Source organism: Mustela nivalis (assembly GCF_964662115.1).
Source record: "Mustela nivalis genome assembly, chromosome: 7".
Classification (NCBI taxonomy): Eukaryota; Metazoa; Chordata; class Mammalia; order Carnivora; family Mustelidae; genus Mustela; species Mustela nivalis.
Genome location: NC_139026.1, coordinates 126,320,883 through 126,346,349, shown reverse-complemented (window position 1 = coordinate 126,346,349; position 25,467 = coordinate 126,320,883). Strand labels below are relative to the sequence as shown.

Below are 25,467 nucleotides of genomic sequence, written 5' to 3'. Positions count from 1 at the left end.
CCCATGCAGAGATGGGGGTCACGCTTTCCAGAGCTTTCTTCTCTTACCGCACAGGTACAGAAGCAGGTTGTTGGAATGAAGGTGCCACGAGACCGTCTGTCCAAGCTGTCTGGATCCCTAAATTTCAGGGAGTGCAACTGCCCAGGAAAGCCAGCCAGCTGGGCAGCAGGCGTCTCCCAAGCAGGGCGCAGACCCTGTTCCATAAGGCACCTGCTGGCTGGGTATCGGCACATCGTGTTCCATTGTCACCCAGCTAGGAAGACGAACTGCCTTCCTCTCTCTCCTAACCAGCCCAGCTTTTCAGCAGCCCTGCCTCCCTTCAGCTGTTTTCTCAGCAAAGGGAAGCTCTGAAAATGTACACAAGGGTCGCAGGACTGTCCTGCTTCCCCTTGTTACTAGGATGGATTCTCCACATGCTTTAGCAGTCCTGCATGCTTGCCTACTTCTTTCAGTTCCTCAGATGCTCTGGGCTGCTGCTCCATTCTGGGGCCTTTGCACCTGCTTTGTCCTCTGCCTGGAACCCCCCCCCCCCAACCTCCCATAGTTCACCTGGCTCCCTTAGATTATCCTTGCAGTCTCCAACCTGCACAACACTGTCTCAGAGGCTCCCTGAGGGTGCAGAGGTCTTCCCATTATGCACTCCAGCGGCACCCCCTGCTGTTTTAATGATCCCAGTCACAGTTCATCATTCTGTATTCATTTGTGTGGCTTTTTGTTTGAGGACCAGCTTTCTCCGCGACCAGACTTGATGCCCCCTCGGGGAAAGTGCCCCTGCCTGTTTTATCTACCAAAGCAGCCTGTGCCTGGCCTCCAGCCCCTACCAGGTTCTCAGCAAATACCTTCAGGATGATTTAATAAATGCATTTAATGCTAGGTCAGAATTCTGTGCATATTTTGGGAGTTTAAGGAGAGTGTGAGTGGATACTGTTTCAGGGATTTATGGTCTCAGCCAAGGTACCAAATGCTTTACATTGTTTCCTCTATCATGTCTCCATCATGACAACAGTAGTATGTGGTTAGACTTGAGGTGTAGAAGCTGATCTGGAGCGAGATGAAGCCCACGTGTGTCTCGGAGGCTCAGGAGGCTGCCCGACCCCATGATCCATTTCCTTAACTTGCTTTTTCATTTGGCTTCTTTCCATCTCCAGTTTTCCAAGTTCATGAAACAAAAAGAACAAGCTCTCATATCATGGGTGTCATAGTAATCACGGGCCAGACCGACCATGCTTTCTTTTTGGAGAGAATACTGATCTCTTGTATGTGTATGCTTCCCGCCAGACAGTGTCTCTTTAACGTGACGGGTGATGCATGGAATGATTACAACTGTTCAGTGATGTGTTCATTGGAAATACTAACAAGATATGAAAACCTGAAAATACAAAGTCTTCCACCGGGAGTTCTTTCCTGTTTTGACTTTATAGTGCAAACTTTTTTTTTTTTTTTTTTTTTTCCTAATTTAGACCTGTCAGAGGTGAAAATATCAATTTCCTTTTCCACGGAGAAATCCAATAATGGGATGAAAATCAGACTTCATTTGGGCACACTGGATCAATTATATCTGGATGTTGTTAACGTTATCTTATGGCTCTCATTTTAAATCAATCTTTTTAAAATCTCTTTCATGGAACAGCACATATCTGAGTGAGAAGTCCCTCCAGCTGACAGAAACATGCAAAAGACTACAAGACGGCTTTCAGACATTATCTAGCAAACTAAAAAGGTAAGTTCTACTTTTTAACATTTAATCGAATTTTTAGAAGAAGTGTTTTGCATTCAAAAATGTTTTACTTTGAAACCTTTTGGAAAATGAGACTGTGTTCATGCTCAGGCTTCCCCTGGGGCTCTGAGAAGCTCTCTCTGGTGAGCAGGTGGACAGAGGCGGGGGTGGGGTGCACAGAGCAGGCCAGGGTGAGACCCTGGTAGTGGGGACTCAATTTATCTGTCTCTGGATTCCCATTCACTGAAAACTCTGTGTAGTTTTACTGGCTAGACTTTATAGGCCTTCACTCTTTTGAGGAGCCTGGAAGCATTCTGGATGCTATCCTAGAAAAATGTACACTTGTCCGGAATCGCTTATAATTCCAGAAGGTTAGCAGGTTTACTCCTAGGTCTAGTGGTGGTTCACTTTCCACTCCCCAATCCCACCCAACCCCCCACCTGCTTCCAATCCTGTGTTTTAGAGAGATTTCTGTACCATCTTCTTCCTACTGGGAAGGGAGATCTTAAAGCTCCAAGCTTCACAATAGGAGAGCCCCTGGTGGCCTAAGAGTCTGATGGGTTGCAGGCAGGCAGTGTGGGATGAAGGGTGTGAGTGTGGGGCAAGGGGCCTGTGCTTACATCTGTCACCTTCCTCAAAGGAACCAAGCTGAGTTGCATTTAGTATTAATCATACTCAGATCCTGGAACCCAGGATCTTCGAGGCAGGGCTCCCCAGAGAGGAACCCATAGGTTATCTGACTTTGGGGGCTTAAAAGGGAAAGGTTTTATAGTATAGTATAAATATTCCTGCGGTGTAAAGAACCCCACAGCTCTCACTTGGAAACCTCAGCTGCTATTCCGGGCCAGACAGTCATGTTCAGGGCAGGAACATAGTACCAGGGTGACCACTGCTGCCAGCCCAGGACATCACTTCTTGGTCTGAGCCTCTTGAATGCCTGGATCCTTGAAATTATTAGGGAACCCCGAGACTGAGTACGATCTCTGATTTACGTTCATCTGGTTTGACCATCCAGTCCTGTGTGTTAGCTCAGTTTATTACAAAAGGATAGCCCCAATAAAATTTCAGTTTTCTTTTCCCTAAATTCCAACCGATGGACCCTTATGCTTCCTGGAGAAATCTACTGTGCTGTGTGCCTTCTGTCCGCCACATCTGACCACCTTTTCTCTCTTCATTATAGTTTGGTCTGTGCATTTCTTTGCCCTGGAATGTTGACCCACAAGGACTTCATCAGCATACCTCTTGCTCCTTGTCATCTAGTTTTCTTTGGATTTGAGTCAGAGGGGAATACCAGAAGGAGAACAGAAAGAGGAAAGGATCTTTCTTTGTGGTGGTGCTGTAGGTGAACCACCTCCTTGGCCAAAGGAAAGGGCTCTATCTCAAATGAAGGTCATGACTTTTGTTAGGTGTCTCTTTCTCTCCCTCCCTCGGCTTTCATTCTCTCCCTGGACCCTTCATGTCAGGAATAAGCCATTAACAGTCCCCTGACATTGTGCTTGGATTTCCCTACATCCAGCCCAGGCCTTTTGAAAAAGTCCCTTTCAGAAGCTGTTCTTAAAAGACTATAGACGAGTGGGCTATCATTCTTGCCAGGACCCTCACTTACCATAGTTTGGCTAGAAGAAACTGTTGCACATGCATCTCTCTCTGCATGATAAATTCATTCAATTTTGTGGTGGACCTAAAGTAGCTCACACGTTACAGATGGTGCAACACATCTATTTTTATCATGGTATAGCTGTTGCTTTATTTGTTGGGTGTGGGGGCTACAGGTCTTTCTCTGAAACTTTCCCCAGGGATCTCGAATCCCATACCTCCTGCAGGCTCCCAGCATCAGACATGGCACAATGACACGTGGAAAGTAGAACTTGGAAAAATCAGTCCTTGCTCCACCATACCCTGTGACAGGCTGGTGCGACTCCTTGCCTGATGTGTGACGCTGCACGTGAAGGTTGCCTTTGACCTTTGACTTTGCCTTTGCAAAGGTTGCCTTTGCCTTTGAGTCACAAAAGTCCTCAATGTAAAAATGACCCATAGCTGTACATTGAAGCAAAGCACTTGAGTCAGCATGGAAGAAAATTCTTTAATCGTGGAAGGTTGTTGTTTTTTTTTCTTCCAAGGACAGAATTTAACAACTTTATTAAGTGCGTCAACAAAAACAGTCAGTGGCCGTGTGCTAATGAGAATGTCTGTGCCTGTGCCCTCATGTTTGCTCTTGCACTTTTTCTATTGTTTTAGATTTGGTGCTGAGACCTCTTCTTGGCTGCTCTTCAGGGGGATGCATTTCCATTATGCACACAATTTTCAACTAGCTCACATAATTAGCCTGCGCGGGTATTCTGTTTGGCAAAGGTCTAGAGAGAGCAAGCATGAATTGCCCATTGTTATGAAAGTGTTATTTTGCACACAGGAGACTAATTTTTTCAGTTGTATCATCTGTTGTCAGGAATTGTGTGTTCTGCGACTCAGTGCTATTATAGACTTACAGGGGACAGTCGGGAGGGCTATTCAATATGGGGTGATAAAAAGTAATTTCATTTTCTCAGAAATAATTATTTAGCTCTGTTTTCGTCATGGTCTGGTAAAGTCTTAGAATTTTCTCTTTCTTTAGCCAATTTGTCCCTTTAGGTTTGCGAAAATAAAACCTAGGAAGACACAGTTATAGGGAAACTGCTCTTTTTCTCCTTTGGTCTTTAGTACATCTTTGAATAAAAGAAAATTAAACAGTCGCTATTTGGAGGACAGCAGTTCTGGAATCGCAGTTCTTTATTGTCTGAGATTCTGAGCTCCATGGACGTGGCCCTATTCCATTGCCTTGCTGCAGCCAGAACTGTGGGTGGTTGCAACACTGTCCTGCTCCCTGGCAGGGGCAGGTGAGCCTAAGTGATCACGGTATTCTCCGGCACCCAGCCAAAAGCCAGCACACAGGCAAGGCACTGTCCCACTATTCCTGAAACTCGGGGGCACACACTGTTGAAACATTGTCCCGCTCCCTTTCTGAAGTCAGCGAGCATGCCCTACCCCCGACATTAGCCGTCCAGGGGGCATGCGCAGTCCGTACAGGAACACCATCTGATTGCCTGGTCACATCAGCTAAGGGGGCTGGAGTTCTTAAGCATCATGGAAAGGTAACAATTCAAAGAACAGTTATTGTCCAGCCACCACATCCAGGATACTTCGCAGACAACAGACTGAAACACAACCTGTCTTCCTCTGAAAAAGGCCTACTTACTTAGCCTGGAGCTTTGGCGTGAGGGATAGGCTTTTGGTTTCCCAGCATCTGGAGGCTGACGTGGTGCTCCCTGGGAATGTAAGCGGGGAGACACTATTCTTGAGCACCACCTTGGCCTTGCTACAGATTGATGAGACCTGCCAAAGAGGAGGTTATATACTTATCTGGAGCCCCGATTTTTGTACTCTTGTCCAGAGGATACTTCTGGATCTCCTGGTCTGGAGGCCAGCAGGGATGATGATTGTGGCCCCTCAGGAGTGTATATATTTGCACACGTTAGCAGCTGCTTCCTGAGGGACCAGTTTCCAATCGGCCTGAAAGTAAGTCCTAAATGAGCTTCCTCCCCTTGGAACACTCACAGTTCTTGGCACACTCTTAAAAATGGGGACATATCAAGAATAAAGTGTTTGGTTTAGACAATCACAAAGGTTCAAGAGACAGCCAAGAGCTAGAGGAAAGTGAAACAAGAATGTTCATCCCCTACACAATGCCACTTCTTCAAGATAGGTCGTTGCTTCACGTAATACACAGAAACAGAGAGAGTGAAGCAAACTGAGGAAACAAAGAAGTATGTTCCTAACGAATGAATAAGAGAAAACCTGAGAAAAAACCTTAATGATATGCAGATAAGTAATTTGCCTGATAAAGAATTCAAAGTCATGTTCATAAAGTTGCTCACTGAACTTGGGATGAAAACACTGATAAGTCCAACTAGGAGTCTTAAAATATGAGAAAGTACCAAACAGTAGTCATGGAGCTGAAAAATACAGTAATGTAGCTGAAAAATACAGTAACTGCACTGAAAAATACAGCAGAGGGGTTTAATAATAGAGGGATGAAGCAGAAGAACAGATTAGCAAGTTGGAAGACAAAGCAATGGAGTTAACCCAGATAAAGCAGCATAAAGAAATGAATAAAACTTAAGAGACTTATGGTACAAAATCCAGTGAAATAGCATTTACATCATGGGGGTCCCAGAAGGAGAAGAGAGAAAGGGGCAGAAGACTTATTTGAAGAAATAATGGCTGATAATTTTCATAACCTGGTGAAGGAACAGACATCCAGGTTTAAGAACCCAGAAATTCCAAAATAAGATGGGTCCAAAGAGAGCCACACCAAGACATATTATAATCAAAATGTCAAAAGTTAAAGAGAAAAAATCTTAAAAGAAGCAAGAGAAAAGCAATTTCCCATTGTTACGTACAAGGGATATCCCATAAGGCTATCAACAGATTTCCGTTGATATCAGCAGAAATTCTGCCAATCCAGAAGGAAGTAGCAGGACATATTCAAAGCGCTAAAAGGAAAAAAAAAAATCTTTCAGCCAAGAATAATCAACCTAACAAGGTTATTATTCAGAATCAAAGGAGAGGTAGAGTTTTCTAGAACAGAGAAGCTAAAGGCCTACTACTATAAAAGCAGCCTTGCCAGAAAATTTTAAGGGATTTTTTAAGCTGAAAAGAAATGACACTCATTAATAACAAGAGAACATGAAAGTAAAAATCTCACTGCAAAAATATATTTTTATTATATATTTAATAAATTTACAGTAAAGGAGTGGGTTAATTACTTTAAAACAACTGTAAAGGATAAAAGACAAACATAGTAAAAAATTGACCCAGACTATAATAATTAGTTAAGTGATACATAAAATAAAAATAAGTAAAATGTGACATCAAAAACATAAAATGTGGTGATGGGTTAAAAATGTAGAGTTTTAAAATGTGTTCAAATATAAGTTGCTATCAACTTTCAAACACAAACATAAGATGATATATACATAAGATGTTATATACATAAGATGATATATATGAACGTAATGGTAATCACAATGCAAAATATATAGTAAGTATATAAAAGAAAATGAGAAAGGAATTTAATGTAGCACTAAATAAAAGTCATCAAATCACAGGGGAAGAGAAAAAGAGAAGAAAGGAAAAGGAGGAACCCCCCAAACAACCAGAAGACAGTGTATAAAATGAGAGTAAGTACAACCTACCAATAATTACTTTAAATGTAAATGGTTTAGATTCACTGATCAAAAACATAGAGTGACTGAAGGGATAAGGAAAAAAAAAAGACAGATACACAGTAACTACAAGAGACTCATTTTAGAAAGAAGGACACACATAGACTTAAAGTGAAGGGATGACAAAAGATATTTCATGCAAATGGAAATTAAGAGGAATCCAGTATAGTTATATTCATACCAGACAAAGTAGATTTTACACCAAAGGCTATAATAAAAAACAGAGAGACAGTACATAATGCTAAAGGGGTCAATTCAGCAAGAAGATATCACATCCATAAATATATTTATACCCAACATAGGAGCACCAAGATAAATAAAGCAAAAATTAACAGACCTATATGGTGAAATATTACAGTAATACAATAATAATATGAGAATTTAGCACCCCATTTATATCAATGGATAGATTGTCCTGACAGAAAATTGATAAGGAAACAGTGGCCTTAAATGACACACTAGACATTGGGGAGGGTATGTGCTTTGATGAGTGCTGTGAAGTGTGTAAACCTGGTGATTCACAGACCTGTACCCCTGGGGATAAAAATATATGTTTATAAAAAATAAAAAAATTTAAAAAAAATGACACACTAGATGAACTTTATATATATATATATATATATATATATGTGTGTGTGTGTGTGTGTGTGTGTGTGTGTGTGTGTGTGTGTATATATGATATTCCATCCTAAATCAGCAATATACACTTTCTTCTCAGTTGCACTAGGAACATTATTCAGGATGGATTACATGTTAGGACACGAAACAGGTCTCAACAAACTCAAAAAGATTGAAATAATATCAAGCATTTTTTCAGACAACAGAGTGATATGAAACTAGGAATCAGTTACAAAAAGAAAACTGCTAACACTACAAATATATGGAGGTAATCATGTTGCTAAACAACTGTTGGGTCATAGAAGAAATCAAAGAAGAAATTTTTAAAAGTACCTGGAATCAAAAAGAAACAGAAATATCACATACCAAAATCTATGGGATACAGCAAAAGTGGTTCTAAGAGGGAAGTTCTTTGCAAAATAGCCCTACCTCAAGAAATAAGAGAATCTCAAAGAATTGAACTTTACAAATAAAGGAACGAGGAAGAGAAGAACAAATGAAGCTGAAGATTAATAGAAGGATGGAAATAATTCAAGATCAAACTGGAAATAAATGAAACAGAGACTAAAAAATCAGTTGAAAAGATCAATGAAACCAAGACATGATTCTTTAAAAAGATAAAAAAAGATAAACCATTAGGTAGTCTCATAAAGAACAAAGATAGAAGGATCTAATAAAATCAGAAATTAGAGGGAAGTTACAACTGATACTGCATAAATACACAGTATTTTAAGAGACTACTGTGAGCAATTATATGACAACAAACAAGGCAGTCTAGAAGAAATGGATACATTCCTAGAAGCTTACAGTCTTCTAAGAGTGCATAATGAAAAAACAGAAAATCTGAATACACCAATCACTAGTAAGGAGATTGAATCAGTAATCAAAAACTTTGCAACAAAAGTCCAGGACCAGACAGCTTCACTGGTGAAGTCTATCAAACATTTAAAGAAAATTTAATACCTATTCTTGTTAGACTCTACCAAAAAATTGAGGAGGCGGGAAGACTTCCAAGCTCATTTTGTGAGATCTTAATACCAGAACAGGGAAGGACAGCCCCAAAACAGGAAAAAGAAAATTACAAGCAATATCCGTGATAAACTTGGATGCATAAATCCTCAACAAAATATTAGCAAACCAAATTCAAAAATACTCTCTTAATAAAATTAAGAGAATTTTATACCATGATTAAGTGGGATTTATTCAAGGGATGCAAGAATGGTTCAACATCTGCAAATCAATCAATGTGATAGACTACATTAACAAAATGAGCAATAAAAATCACATGATATCTCCGTAAATGTGAGAAAATCTTTTAATAAAATTCAGCATCCGTTTAGGTTAAAAACTCTTAGCAGCAAGGTTATATAGAGAATCTACCTCAGTGAAACAAAGGTCATATATTACAAGCCCACAGCTTTTATCATACACCGTGGTGAAACCATGAAAGCTTTTCCTCTAAGATCAGTGACAAGACAAAGATGCCCACTCTCTCTACCTACTTCTATCATCATAGTATTAGGAGTTCTTGCCACAACAATTAGGAAAAACAAAAACAAACAAAAACAAAACAAAACAAAACAAAAACAGAAGGCATCTAAATTGGAAAGGAAGAGGTAATTAAAGCTGTCACTGCACCAATGACATGATACTATATAGAGAAAAACCCCAATGACTTCACCAAAAAACTATTAGAACTAACAAATAAACCAATAAAGTTACAGGATACAAGATTCATATACAAAAATCTTGCATATTTATACACTAATAATGAACAATCAGAGATACCAAAAAAACAGTCCCATTGACAATTGCACCAAAAAGAGTGATGCATAGAAATAAATTTAACTTTGGAGGTAAAAGACCTATACTCTGTGAACTATAGGACATTGGTGAAAGAAATTGAAGAAGACACAAATGAGTGGAAAGATATTTTGTGTCCCAGGATTGAAAAAGTTAATATTTAAAATGTCCATATTGCCCAAAGCAATGTATGGATTCACCATAATCTTTATCAAAGTTCCTATGGCATTTTCCATAGAACTAGAACATGTAATCCTAGAATTTATATGGAAGTATAAAAGACCACAAATAGCCAACACAATCCAGGGAAAGAATAGCTAGGCCAGAGGTACCATGATCCCCGATTTCAAACTATACTACAGAGATTTAGTAATTAAAACAATATGGTTTTGGCGTAAAAACAGACATATAGATCAATGGAATAGAATAGTGAGCCCAGAAATAAATCCATGTGTATGTAGCCAATCAATTTCCACAAAGACAACAATATACAATGGGGAAAGGACTATCTCTCCAGCAATTGGTGTTGAGGAAACCAGACAGTTTACATGCCAGAATGAAGTTGGATACCATCTTATACCATACAAAAAATGAGCTCAAGTGGATTGAAGTATTGAATGTAAGACCTAAAACCAAAACCTCCTTACAGGAAAACAAGTGGTAAGCTCTTTGAAATTAGTCTTTGCAATGTTTTTTGGATCTGACTTTAAAAGCAAGGAAAACAAAAGCAAAAATAAAAAAATGGGATGACATTAAGCTTCTGTATAGCAAAGGAAATCCTCATTAAAATAAAAAAGGCAACCTGTTGAACAGAAGAAGATATTTGCAAATCACATATCTATTAAGGGTTAATATCCAAAGCAAATAAAGAACTCATATAGCTCAATAACAAAAAAAAAAAAATCCAATTTAAAAATGGGCAGAGGATTTAATAGACATTTTTCCAAAAAAGATGTATATATGGCTAATAAGTACAAGAAAAGATGCTTAATGTCACTGATTAGAAAAATGCAAATCAAAGGCACAAGGAGATATCGCCTTATACTTGGCAAAATGACTCTTATCAAAAGGACAAGAAAGAAGCATTGGCCAGGATATGTAGAAAAGGAAACCTGTGTGTACTATTGATGGAAATGTATATTGGTCCAGCCACTATGGATCACAGTATGGAGATTCCACAAAAAATGGAAAATAGAACTCCCATATGATCCAGCAATTACGCTGTTGGGTATGTATTGAAGAAAATGTAAACAGTAATTCTAAAAGATGGATGTTCCTGTATATACCTTACAGCATTATTTACACACACACACACACACACACACACACACACACACGATACTACGCAGCCATAAAAGGAAATGAAATGTTGCCATTTGCAAAAACATGGATGAGGGCATTATTGCTCTAAAATAAGTCAGACAAAAACAAGTACCACCTGATTTCACTTATACATGAAGAACAAAACAGAAAAAACCCAGAGAACACATTGGCAGTTGTCAGAGGGGAGGGGGTTTAGGGAAGTGGTTGAAACGGTTGAAGGGGTCAAGAAGTACAATGTTCTGGTTATAAAATAAATAAGACACAGGGTATAGTGTTTGGTATGGGGAATACAACAAATAACATTATACTAACTTTGGTGATAGATGGTATCTAGACTTATTATAGTGATCATTTCTCAGTGTGTACAAGTGTTGAGTCTCTATGTACATATAACAGATATTAATATTATATTATATTATATTATATTATATGTCAGTTATATCTCAATTAAAAAAAAAAAAGACTGAGCTCCAGAGAGCTTGTTTACAGTTTTGTCTCTGGTGCCTATCACAGTCCTCTCCACACACAGTAACTGGTCAGTCAATATTTGGTGAATTAATGGATGAATATATTTCTTAGGTCTTCAAAGCATTTTGTGTAGCACCTTCAATTTATAGCTCTGAAAAGAATAGCCATAGATCCATAAACTTCAACTCCTTTTGAAACCAGTAGTCATTTTTCTCTTTCTCTTAATTTGAATCTCTGGTTTTCTCCATTTTTCCTTACCTCATCCTTTACCCTTCCTGTGTTTCTTCAGCTCGATCCTTCTCCTCAGGTTATTTCCCAGGTAAAATATTATACTGTACTAAAAATGCTATGTAGATATCTTATCAGTGCTAGTTTGCTGTTTTTCAGAATAGCAAGATTATATGTAATGTTTTCTGCTTGTGCTTTTAGCAAAAGTGATTTTTATGAATACCCAAGCTTTCTGTCTTAGTTTACATTGCTTCAGACAAATGAACTGATTTTTCTAAGAGCAGAAACTTGAGAGCAGCTGACCCAGGAAATGAACTCATTTTTCTCCCTCTCAAATGTTTCTGACTCTGTTGTTGTACCCGGTTTTTTTTCCCCTGTGCTTCTCTTCCATTATGTCAGATGATCTTGGACCTCAAGAAAATGTGCATTTGTATTTTCTACATTTGGTTAGGAGAGATGAACTGTTCTAACAAAATCTCCCAGAAGGCAACACTGCAACATAAAATTTTATTCTCTTTTATACAGTGTTCAATGTAGATACTCCTTAATCAGGCAACTTTCCTTTGCGTATTGACTCAGGGTTCTGGCTCCTTCCATCTTATGATGTAGCCATCTTCAGTAGATAATCCCAGGCTTGCTGCGTAAGAAGGTGCTACGGTGGAAGCACCCATGACTTGGGGGGAACAGATGTCACTTCAAGTCACGTCTAATTGACTGGAACTGGGCCCACCTCCAATTTTGGAGTCATGCAACTCATTTTTACCAGTGAGTGGAGGTGGCACATAGTAGGCGTCAAGGTCTGTAGTACCTGTCTGGGAAACTGCTTGCAGCACCAATTATAAACTGTAGAAAGGAAATACCAATCAGTGGTGGTCAACCAGATGTTTCTGCCACATATCTATTAAATGGCTACATTATCTCATCATTCTATTGACTCTTGGCCTCTAAGGTGTTTCTTAAAGGTAGAAGAAAACTTTTTTTTTTTTTAAAACAACAACAGTCTCTTACATTTTTTGAACACTTGAATAGTTTATATAGTGTCTCTACTGAAAGAGAGTTAGAGACCTTTTCAGGAACTGAATGTAAGCCATTGTACTGCAACTTATTGTACCACCACTGAGGCATGAAATATTCACTTGCATTCAGAAAGGGGGGCTAAGATTCAAATTCTCTGTATTAAGATCTGGAACAACACTTCTTTGTATGGGCTAAGCATGGCTTAAACCCTACACTACTTGGTGAGTGGGTATGTTTGACGAACTATATCATGCAATACCATTTAAAATAACTGACAACAATAGAATTTTCTGAAAGGTATCTCAATGGGGCATCATAAAGATGCTAGTTAGAAAGTCTGTTTTGCAGGGTGAACAGCAAAGTGAGTTGAAGACTGGCCCAGAATGTTCTTCACTATTTATTACCTTGGAGAGTACAACATGACCTGAATCGCAGTTTGAAAGGAAAAGGTATAAATTATGGTAGATCAAAACTCAAAAAACCCGAATGTGAGCATATCACTTGACAGCTTGCTAACAAAGCAAGTATTCCTAAGTTTCAAGTTGTCTATCAGGAAAAATGATCTTTGGTCATGTGCAAGATTTTCTTGGCATAGGGTGATGTATGACTAGTTTCTACTTAGCTTTAAATCTGTGGTGCTTTATTGCTTCTTAAAATGATACCCACACTTTTGTTTGTCTTTTTACCTCTGACCCTTTAACTTGCCTTTTTAGATCAGATTTAAGGGCTCCAAAATCTAGTACTTTTTTCTGTCATTGGTATGACAATCAGTTAACACAAAACAGCCATTTGTAACAATATGGTACATTCCGAATATCTTAGGAAATTTCTCTTGGTAACTAAAGCAGGGCTATGTTTGTTGATATAAGATTTTAAATTGGGGCAGATGAGATAATATCAAGATTATGAAAGAAGGCTGTGAAACTTCTTTTGTGTTTATGCCAAACAATTATGCCAGATCTATTAAAAGATGATTTAACCATATATACCAGAGAGTATATAAGAAATCACAATCAGGGGTGCCTGGGTGACTCAGGGGGCTAAAGCCTCTGCCTTTGGCTCAGGTCATGATCCCAGGGTCCTGGAATCGAGCCCTGCATCGGGCTCTCTACTTAGCAGGGACCCTGCTTCCCCTTCTCTCTCTGCCTACTTGTGATCTCTGTCAAATAAATAAATAAATAAATTTTTACAAAGAAAGAAAGAAATCACAATCATACAGTTTAAGAAATTGAAGGAATAGTCTCAAATTGTTCAGATCCATATACTTTTTTCTGTTCTTACCAAAAACCTATATAGCTCTTATTTCTCTACAAAATATTTGGTAAGAGTTGCTTAGTAAATCTTTTTTTTTTTTTTTTTTTTTTTTGCCATACTGAAGATTGAAATAGTGTGTTGTTTTATTTTAAGTATTTATCAGTGGAAACAAAGCTGAATTTGCCCTCAGAGGAAAATTAAAGTATTGACTTTCTAGTTACGCTATAATGTTGATTACGTATTCATATCAGAAGGCTTCATTATCCTTGTTCAAATAACTAGTCATTTGAAAGGAACCCTTAATAGATAATGATGATAAAAATAATCAAACTTATTTAAGGACAACATGAACTAATTGAGATTATTTCTAATTTTAGAAGTTGTCAGAGAAAGAAAACAAATCTATTACTTTTATCTAATATTTTCAAAAGTATAGCATTTAATGTTAAAAGCATAATTTATTTACTATTTACAGTAGGCAAACTCTCAAAGTGGCGCTCAAAGATTCTCTCATTGGTATCCACACACTTTCCTCTACCTCACCGAAGGGGGCTGCCTTTTGTAACCAGTTAACAGTGTAACAATACAGCAGAAATAACAAAGTCTGACTTTCAAGGACAGGTCATAAAAGAAATTGATAGTTTTGCTTTACTGTCTAAGATTATTTGCTGTGGAGGAAGCCAGCTATAGCACCATGGGGATATGGAGAGGTCCACGTGGCGAGGAACTAAGGTCTGCCAACAGTTAGCACCAGCTTGTCAGTCATGTGAGGTGCGCTCTCTTAGAAGCAGATCCTTTAGTCCTGACCAACCTCTTGACTTTGCAGTTTAATGAGGACTGGTGGGCCAAAACCACTCAGCTAAGCTGCTGAGGAATTCCTGACCTTCAGAAGCTGTTTAATAATGAATGTGAATTATATTTTTAAGTCAGTAAGTTTTGGAGTAACTTATTGTGTGTCCATAGATAACTTATGTACTATTCAATTCATAATACTTTGCATTATTATATTTTATCATAATGACTGTTGTTATCACCAAAGTTATTAAATGGCTGTAATATAACAACTATGACTTTTGTGAGTTTTCTATATGTAATGTAATTTAAATGCATCCATAGTCCTTGCGGTATTTTTTCAGAGTAGGTTTCATTATGCTAATTACACCAGTGAAAAAATGACCCCAGAGGGTTTAAAGGGCTTAGAGCACATCAGACAATTACAAATGGCAGAACTAGGATTTGGATGAAATTTTGACTATTTTGTTTTCAGTACTCTATGGTACTACTCTTAATGAGAGCAGGATTAACAGTCACAAATATAATACTTTGTAATAGAAGACATTTGACTTTTTAAGGAGCAGCTCCTCAAAAGCAATCAATCTCGAAAGTACTATACATATTCTTCACCTTTTGATACTTACTTTACTTAAGCTTCTGAAATGTAAATAGTGTTAATGTGGCGTTGTCTTGCACAGCAGGTACCCTAATTGCAAGTTGGGGATCAGTCTGGCTTCTGTTGGTAAGAGCATGGCTAATGGCTAATTACTGACATAGTTCAGAATTAGTATCTTAAACCTTTGGGTGTTTTTATGTTCTAATCACATTAAATTTCAGTTTCAGAAACACACAACAGGTTTTTTGCAATCAATGCTGGGACAGGTACAGTGCCAGTTATTCTCAACCGAGAGGTGAACAGTTTCAAAGGATGTGTGGTTGAGAACTCTTGCACAAGAAACATGATGATAATAGTAGCTCATAGTATATTAAGAAAGTCAGAATACACTGGCTTCTATTCTTCTTTGCAGAGTCCTTATCTCCTCTCACATTTGACACTGGAGTAGCTAAGAACTCAGTCCTTAAACCTCATTTCTCTTCATGCTCAATCCTCAAAGACCACATTTAGTTTCTTGGATTTAAATGCCATGTATATATTGATGACTTCCAAGTTCACCCAACTCATCATACCGATGAGTTCCTGGTTCTGCCTGAACCTCTTCCCAGTTTTGAATGTTCCTTTGCCCAGTCAACATTTCCCTGGGTCTGTAAGTTATCTCCAACCTTAGACATCTTGCAGGATCTCCTGGACTTTCTCTTAAAGAGAAATGCTTTGTATTCCAGCATTTTCCCCAGCTTTGGCTAATGCCAAATCTATTCTTCCAGTGTTTAGGCGTAAATGCTCAGAGTTATTCTTTTTTTTTTTTTTTAAAGATTTTATTTATTTATTTGACAGAGAGAAATCACAAGTAGATGGAGAGGCAGGCAGAGAGAGAGGGAAGCAGGCTCCCTGCTGAGCAGAGAGCCCGATGCGGGACTCGATCCCAGGACCCTGAGATCATGACCTGAGCCGAAGGCAGCGGCTTAACCCACTGAGCCACCCAGGCGCCCGCTCAGAGTTATTCTTGAGTCCCCTCTTTTTATCCATCTCATTATCCAACATTAAATCTCGTTGGCTACCTTTAAATTATTTATAGAAGCCGATCATTTCTTACTAATTCTAGAAACTCTGCCCTGGTCCAAGCCATCTTTATTCCACTCCTGGAGTGTGGCAAACATCTCTTAATTGGTCTCCCATGCTCTAAGAGGCTATTTTCAACAAAGTATAGAGAAGAAACCTTTTTAAAAAAGTAAGTCAGGGGGTGCTTGCGTGGCTCAGTTGTTAAGTGTCTGCTGTCGGCTCAGGTCATGATCCCAAGGTCCTGGGATTGAGTCCCACATCGGGCTCCCTGCATGGTAGGAAGCCTGCTTCTCCCTCTCCCACTCCCCCTGCTCCTGCTCCCTCTCCTGGTATGTCTTTCTCTGTCAAATAAATAAATAAAATCCTTTAAAAATAATATAAAATAAAGAAAATTTAAAAATGTAAGTCAGACCAATTCACTTCTCTATTCCAGTGTCTTCCTATTTCACTCATAATTAAAGGAAAAATTATTACAGTAGCCTCCAAGACCCTTAAAAGAACTTCTCCACAGACATGAATTATATTTGCCAGTAACAGCACAAAGAAGGTCAGAGAGAGCTAAGCTGTTACTGGGCCAAAGAAATGATTATATAGGGTAAAGTAATAAATATAACAATGTGCAGGTGGGTTTATAACATGAATAGATGTAATATTATATATCAAAATTTCCACAAAAGGGAGGGAAAATGAATAGAGCTGTAAACTACAAGTAATATTTTATATATCAGTGCAGTTAAGTTGATATAAAGCAGAAGCTGATTCTGACAAAGTAAGATGTATGTGGTAAGCCCTAGAACAACCACCAAGAGACAAAGTTAAAACTTATTAAAACATTAGTTTACAAAATATTCACTTAAAGCAGAAGAATGCTATAAACAAGAAGTAGAGGAACCAAACTACATGAAACATAAAAACAAAGAGTTAAATGGCAGCAGTAAGTCTAACTATATCAACAATAACATTAAATATGAATGAGTTAAATCATGTAATCAAAAGGCAAGGTTTATCAGACCAGATTAAAAAACAGGATTGAACCATATAGAAAATACACTTTGGGTTCAAATTTACAAATAGCTTGAAAGTAAAAGAGTGGAGAAATATATAACATGCAAAGAATAGCCACAAGAAAGATAGAGTGACTAAAATGATATCAGACAAATAAACTGTTTTTAAGATTTTATTTATTTGACACAGAGATAGACAGCAAGAGAGGGACCACAAGCAAGGGGAGTGAGAGAGGGAGAAGCAGGCTTCCCACCTAGCAGGGAGTCTAATGTGGTGCTCAATCCCAGGACCCTGGGATCATGACCTGAGCTGAAGACATACCCCTAATGACTGAGCCACCCAGGTGCCCCCAAAATAAACTATTAAAAGAAAAAATATTAATCAAAATAAAGAAGACTCTATAATCCTAAAAAGATTTATTCAACAGGAAGATTCAATAATTATAAACTTAATAACAGAGCACCAAAATACAGAGAGCAAAAACTGACAGAATTAAAGGGAGAAATAATCAGTTCAATAATAATTGCAAACTTTAGTACCCTATTTTTAAAAGTGACTAGAACACGAAGACAGAATATCAGCAAGGAAATGGAAGACTTGAATGACAGTATACATCAATGAGAACTGAAACACTTCTATTGAATAGACCACCCAACAACAACAGAATGTACATTCTTCTCAACACAAAATATTTTCCAGGATAAATCATATTATAGGCTATAAAACAAACCTCAAATAAAATTAAAAGGGTAAAATTAATACAGGGTATGTTATCTGACTACATTGTAATGAAATTTGAAATCAATATTTGGGAAGACTATGAGAAACTCATAAATATGTAGAAATTAGAAAATTCTCCTAACTATGCAGTGAGTCTACAAAGTAATATAAAGCAAAATCAGAAAATACTTTAAGATGAATGAAAATAAAGATACAGTATATCAAAATTGATGAGGTGCAAGGGGTGATAACCAGAGCATACAAAATTTCATTTTTGAGGTGATAATATGTTCTAAAATTGACTGTAGTTATGGTTGTACATATCTGTGAATACTCTTCAAAAGCCAATGGCTTGTACCCTTTAAGTGGATGAATTATAAGGTATATGAATTGCAGTCGACCCTTGAACAACATGGGATTAGGAGCACTGATCCCCCTCCTGGTGCAGTTGAGAATCCATAGATAACTTTTGACTCCCCAAAACTTAGCTACTAATAGACTACTATTGACCAGAAGTCTTACTAGTACCATAAACAATTGGTTAGCACATATATTATATGTCATATTATATTATAAACTGTATTCTTACAATATAATGAGCTAGGAAAAAGAAAACATCAAGAAAATCATAAGAAAGTGAAAATCCACCTACAGTATTGTTCTGTATTTTTAAAAATGCCAGGTGTAGGTGGACCTGCACAATTCAAACCTTGTTGTTCAGGGGTCAACTGTGTATCTCCATAAATATGTTAAAAAGTTCAGTGTGCCTACAAATCACTTGGGGATTTTATTTTAATACATATTCTGATTCTGTAGGTCTGGAACAGGGCCTGAGATTCTGCATTTCTAACAGTCTAAACCATGTAATGCCAGTCCTGCTAGCCAGAGTTCCATACTTTGAATAGCACAGTCTCTACCATCAGATTTCTTGTTATCTTTCTGACCACATCTTTTGCCAGCCATGAGTGGGTGCATGACTCATGGGTAATTTCCAGCTACCCTGTCCATCTTGTTCCTCAAACATACCATGTCTGACTCTTCCTCAGGCCTTGGCACTTGTCATTCTCTTTGCCTAGAATGTTCTTCACATTTCCACACCCCTGAATGTGCATGGTTTCCCTTATCATTTCTTGAAGTCTTTGCCTAATTCTCACCTCCCAGTGAAGTCTTCCCTGACCTCCCAACTAAACTGCAACCCTATTTAACACACTTTCCCTCCTTTCATGTGGTATTTTTTTTCATGGTACTGAGTACTTAGTTCTTCAACATGCTGTTAATTTACGTATTATTTGGTGTTTTAGTTTGGTAGAGCTGCTGTAACAAATGCTGTACACTGGGGCTTCAATTTATAATATAAATGAATTTTTGCACAGTTCTGGAGGCTAAAAATCCAAGATCAAGATGTCAGCAGGTTTGGTTTTTTTCCTGAGGCTTCTCTCCCTGGCTAACAGACAACTACCTTCTTGCTGTGACCTCATGTGGTCTTCTTGTTATGCATGCCACACTTCCGGTGTTTCTGTAGATACAAGTTTCCTTTTCTGATGAGAACACTAGTCAGTTTGGATTAGGGCCACCCTAATGGCTTCGTTTTAATTTAATCCTCAATGTAAAGGCTGTATCTCCAAATACAATCCAATTCTAAGGTACTGGGTGTTAGGGTTTCAACATATGGATTTGGGGGAACATAATGCAACTCATACATTCAGTTTATCATCTGTCATCCCCTATTACAATATAAATTTCCTGAGAATATAGATTTTTTTTAAAAAGCTGTCTTATTTTGTTCACTGTTGTATTATTGGTCCCCAGAACAGTACCTCACAGATAGTAGATTCCTAGTAGGTATTTACTGAGTAAATATATGAAAATAAAAGAAGTGCTATAGACATATATACTAGGTACAGAGTGGTTGCTTATATGAGTCAGAAGAATTTAAAGGCAAAATGTTAATAGTCAATATATGACTTAAAACTCTTACCAGGTATACTACTCATGCTAGCTCCTTCACTCTTGTAACTCACTCAAACTATCGGATGGAACTCTTCAAGAAATGCAGACACTGACTTTATTGGTTCTCTTAGATCCCTTGCAGTATATGGAATCCTAGTTCTAAAAATAGATAGTGTAAAAATCACCAAATTGTTATTTTCATCTTTGGCAATTCTCATATATGTCTGGAGATTTCTTTCTATGAACTTGGAAAGTAGATCGTCATATATTTTTTTTTCATCTTCAGAAGTCTTGTGGGATTGTGTTTTGAGAGGAAATAGGAAAATCTTAAAAAAAAAAAAAGCAACTTCCTTGTTTGTTTATTCATTCTATCCTGGTGATGCGTTTGCATGTAGCAGATGTTCATGAAGGAGGTACTGAAAACTATGGTTTTTGTTTTGCTCTGAGGTACTGCTTGATTTGGACATTATATCCAACTAAAGCAGCAAAATAAATTCATTTACCCCCAAATAATTCTGAAAATAGCATCATGAATGAATTTTTGTTTGTGCTATAAAATTCCTTTTTAACCTTCCATATCTACTCGCTACTTTTTTTTTTTTCTTCTTCTTTTTGCTGCATGTTCCATAAGGCTGCATTAGTTAAACTCTCATAACCTTTGGCTTCTGATTAGGATCAGTCTATGGAAATCATGGGCAGGAAAGTGGGATGAGAGAGAGTTTGGAATATTTACTCCCCTACATGCTCTCTGTGGGCTTGATTTAGGGATGACACCTCCTCTATTGAAGGCCATCACTCCTGTTCAGTGGCCCTCTTCTGTACCTTGAACTACAGCTCTTCTGGGCAGCCTATAAACTTGGGGCAGTGGCAGCTTTCCTACTCCACCTTGGTTGCTGGCCTCAAAGTGGGCTTCACCAACCTATGTCCCTTTTCCTATGCCACGCCCCACCCCTTTGTAAAGAGACACCCCATTCCGTCTTGGTTGTCTAACATCAGTCACTGTTGCAGACTTTCCTAGCCTGTGCCTTACACTGTAATGAATATCAAAAATCCAAAAGTTAATTGCCTAGGGCAGAGAAAGTGTTCTTTTCTAAAAAAAATCAATATCTGACTTTTTCACATATGGCAGTTTGGAGATTTCACTGGGGCCATGAGGAAGAATGCTGGCATTTTTAGGAATTAATTCCTGAGTCTTTTTAGAATATTTAACTTGTGGGTGTATGGAATGTATGGGGAAAATAAAAGTTTAAGATCACTTCCTCTTATGCCAGTTGACAATAGCCACAGCATTCTAAATAGAAGCTACTATCACGTAGAGTTGAACACAATGTAAATTGAATTCTTCTACCTTTAGAGAATGATATGTCAGTACGGTATGTCTGTACTATTCATAGCCCAACTGAATATAACTTCTATATACTTCTTTTTGTTAGCTGTCATACATTCATCAACCATTTCTTTAAGAAGTTTTGCCCCATCCCTATGAGCCTGCAATTGCACTTCTGGGTATTTACCCCAAAGATACAGATGTCGTGAAAAGAAGGGCCATCTGTACCCCAATGTTTATAGCAGCAATGGCCACAGTCGCCAAACTGTGGAAAGAACCAAGATGCCTTTCAACAGACGAATGGATAAGGAAGATGTGGTCCATATACACTATGGAGTATTATGCCTCCATCAGAAGTTGAAGGCAACAAAGTTGAATCCCCAACTTTTGTAGCAACATGGACGGGACTGGAAGAGATTATGCTGAGTGAAATAAGTCAAGCAGAGAGAGTCAATTATCATATGGTTTCACTTATTTGTGGAGCATAACAAATAGCATGGAGGATAAGGGGAGTTATAGAGGAGAAGGGAGTTGGGGTAATTGGAAGGGGAGGTGAACCATGAGAGACTATGGACTTGAAAAACAATCTGAGGGTTTTGAAGGGGCAGGAGGTGGGAGGTTGGGGGATCCAGGGGGTGGGTATTATAGAGGGCATGGATTGTATGGAGCACTGGGTGTGGTGCAAAAACAATGAATACTGTTACACTGAAAAGAAAAAAAAATGATCAGATGTATTAACTGAAAATCTTAGAGTATTATACTTATTTGCGGCATTTGGTTTCTTGCAGACCTGAACTCTTCAAGGGTTTGGTAGAAACTAGCTATTAAAAAACTGGTCTAGTCAGGAATACCACTTAAAAACCTACTGACTTAGGGGCACCTGGGGGGCTTAGTCGGTTAAGTGACTGACTCTTGGTTTCAACTCAGGTCGTAATTTCAGGGTCATGAGATCAAGCCCTGTGTTGGGCTCCGTGCTCCCCAGGGGGTCTGCTTGAGATTCTCTCTTCTCCCTCTGTCCCTACCTCTACTTACCTGTGTATTCTTTCTCTAAAATAAATAAATAAATAAATAATAAAAAAAGAAACCTACTGACTTAATATTACTGGGGTTTCTCCATGCATTTCTGTAGACTTAAAGCTTGGCTTTCACCATGAAGTGATATTATAGGAAACTAAATTAGTATCTCAGCAACTTAAATGGAACTAATAGATTAATATCTTCAAGGTAATTTCTAGACATCTAGTAAGTACCCCATAAGTATTTAAAGATTACATGAATTAACTGGAAGTTATATAGGGCTTTTAAAAGCCCTATTTATATCTTAATTGAGATAAAACTAATCATAGCATGTGGGTCTTTATCTCCAAAGAGAAGTTTCTAGAATAATATTTTTAATTTTAATATATTTACTTAGTGTCATTTCAAATGTTACTTACAATTTGTATTTTGAGTGTTATTGATAATGATTTAAATAGACATTATTTATTCTTTTGAAAATAACTTGCTGCATTATTTAGTATGATTTATTGTATGTCCTGGGACTAGAAAACATTTCTGATGGGATTAATTTCAGTTTCATTATGAAAATAGATGAGATGCAGTGTGATACATTAGAAAGAGAGCCAGACTGTGAATCAAAAGTCATGTGTTTAATTCTTAGCTCATTCACTTACAATACAATATTGAGCAAGCTGTTCATCTTCTCAGAACTTTTAGTTATGCCATCCATAAAAATGGGGTAATATCATAGAGAGAGCTATCTTTCAAGGTTCTGGGATGTGGGCTATCCTTTGTAACTGAAAACTAACTATAAATATAAATTTGCAGAAAGTATGATGTGATTTAGAGCATTCTGCTTAACAAGAAAGGTTTACAGAGACATATTTCTCCTGTAAATTAGCCCACATTTGTGGCATGTGTGCAATTTTACCTTCTCATATGGTTTTCCACTCCAGTCCTGCTCCCATTTGACAAATCATGAGGATAATTTTAATTCTCTAAAAAAAGCTGATTGGTGATATATTTTTCAGTAGGAAAGGACAAGTATATAGAAAAAAATGCTTCTTTTGATATCCCTTATTCTTTAGTCTTCCCTTTTTAATTTTAGAGTATAATGCTTCATTTCTAGAGTCAACATACAAAAGAGTCCCTGAACACAGCAACCTTGGGAAGGAAGTAGCTTGAGGACTACCTTCTGATTATAATATGGCCAGGAAACTTTCTTCCTTTGTGATAGGTAGGTCTGCTATAATGTGTTGACTTAGTTTTAAATATCAGTGACTGTAAAGTCAGAAGATCTTCTATGCAGCTAACTTACTAGTAAAATTAGATACAGTGTGATTAACATCTTTCAATATCAAATTAAATTAGAGCCAGCTACAATTTGTTGGGAGATGTATGCCACTAAAACAAAAATGTTTTAAAGACAATACATATTTTATAATGCACCTTTATTCTAATTGGCAATGGATGGTAATTTTAATGTTCTAGCTTAAGCTTGGTAGAAAGGAAAGAATGATTTCAAATTGATACAAACTCTGTTTCTCAAGGAAGTCAAAGTAAAAGTGTAGTGTAATTTTTTTTTTCCTTAAGCATTTGTTCAAAATCTTGGTGGAGATAAAATCACCTTTAATTTCCAAGGTAGGATTTGCTGTTTGGACCTAATGTGATAGTTTTGTTTCCCTGAGGCTTGGGACCACTGTGGGTGAGTCTTGCTTAAAGAGTTAGGTGTGGCAGCCAAGTCTCACTTGGCCTTCTTGAAAGGCCTCCATAAAGCTCAAACCAGGGTGGCTGTGGGGGGTGGGAGAGGGAGTGCAAATTTTGAGCCAAGTCAACAAGCTGCCCAATTGAGGTGAGGTGTAGGAGCAGTCGTGCACTCATTCATATTTAACAACTTGATCAGGGAAGAGGAAGCCCTAATTTGTCACATTTGCCAATGCCTGTGGTGTAAATACTCCCACCTTGGTCAGTTTCAAGCTACCAGTGGTTTAACAATTTAGAACAAATGATCATATCAAGCATCTTTTCTGACCACAATGGTATAAAACTTGATACTGACTGCATGAAGAAACCTGGAAAATTCACAGATATGTGAATATTAATCAGTATGCTACTGAACAACCAATGGATCAAAGAAGAAATTAAATTTATTAAGACTTGTTTTTTTTGCCTAACATTATCTGTCTTGGAAAAATGTTCTATTTGTACTTGAGAAGAATGCATATTCCACTTCTTTGGGATGGAATGTTCTGTAAATCTCTGTTTAGACCATCTGGTCTAAAGTGTCATTTAATGCTAATGTTTCCTTAATGATTTTCCAGCTGGATGATCTATCCATTATTAAAGTCCCATACTATTACTATATTGCTGTTTATGTCTCCCATTAGGTGTGTTAATATTTGCTTTATATATTTATATTTATATATTTATTTATATGTATATTTATATATTTAGGTAATCTTGGTTTTTTCTCTTTGAACCTTCATACTAGATTCATAAGTGATTAATCTACTACCTTGACTATATATTTACCTTTCCAGTGAGATTTATTATTCATTTGTTTTCATTACTAATTCATGCTCCTTGTTTCAATGTTTAGTCCCTTTAACACTTCTTTTAACACTGATCTAATGGTGATGAACTTCTTTAACTTTTGTGTTTCTGTAAAACTCTATCTCTTTTTCAAGTTTGAATGATAACTTTGCTGGGTAGAACATTCTTGGTTGGAAGTTCTTTTTCTTTTGGTGCTTTGAATGTATCATTCCACTTTCGTCTGTTCTACAAAGTTACTGATAAAAATTCTGCTTATGTGGGTTCCCTTGTACGTAAAAAGTGTTCTTTTGATTTGCTTCTTTTGATATTCTTTCCTTGTCTTTAACTTTTGACACTTTAACTATAATATGTCTTGATATGGATTTCATTAGGTTCCTCTTTTTTGGAAGTCTCCAGGCATTTTGGATCTGTATATTTGTTTCATTCTCTGGGTTAGGGAAGTTTTAAGCCATTTTTTTTTTTTTATAAGATTTCTGCCCGTTGTGGTGCCTGGGTGGTTCAGTGGGTTAAGCCTCTGCCTTCGGCTCAGCTCATGACCTCAGGGTCCTGGGATTGAGCCCCACATTGGGCTCTTTGCTTAGCAGGAAGCCAGCTTCCCCTTCCCGCTCTGCCTTCCTCTCTGCCTACTTGTGATCTCTCTCTCTGTGTCAAATAAATGAATAATTTTTTTTTTTAAAGATTTATGCCCTTTTCTCTCTTTTTCTTCTGGGAGCCAAATGATATGAACAGAGGTCCATGTAATGTTGTTTCATTGTTCCCTTAAGCTATGCCC

General features: G+C 37.6%; 1 protein-coding gene across 6 annotated transcripts in view; it reads left to right on the top strand.

The window, feature by feature from the left end:
- ST8SIA6 (ST8 alpha-N-acetyl-neuraminide alpha-2,8-sialyltransferase 6) overlaps positions 1–25,467 on the top strand; it is a 147,615-nt gene that overhangs the window by 66,268 nt on the left and 55,880 nt on the right. For 5 of the 6 annotated variants that reach the window (XM_082742025.1, XM_082742030.1, XM_082742028.1 and 2 more), the window contains one exon: positions 1,631–1,720. In XM_082742025.1, coding sequence (XP_082598151.1) covers positions 1,631–1,720 — 90 coding nt within the window. Of the gene's footprint in view, positions 1–1,630; positions 1,721–23,340; positions 23,380–25,467 lie in introns of those variants that run through there. The other variant, XM_082742029.1, reaches the window with a different exon arrangement.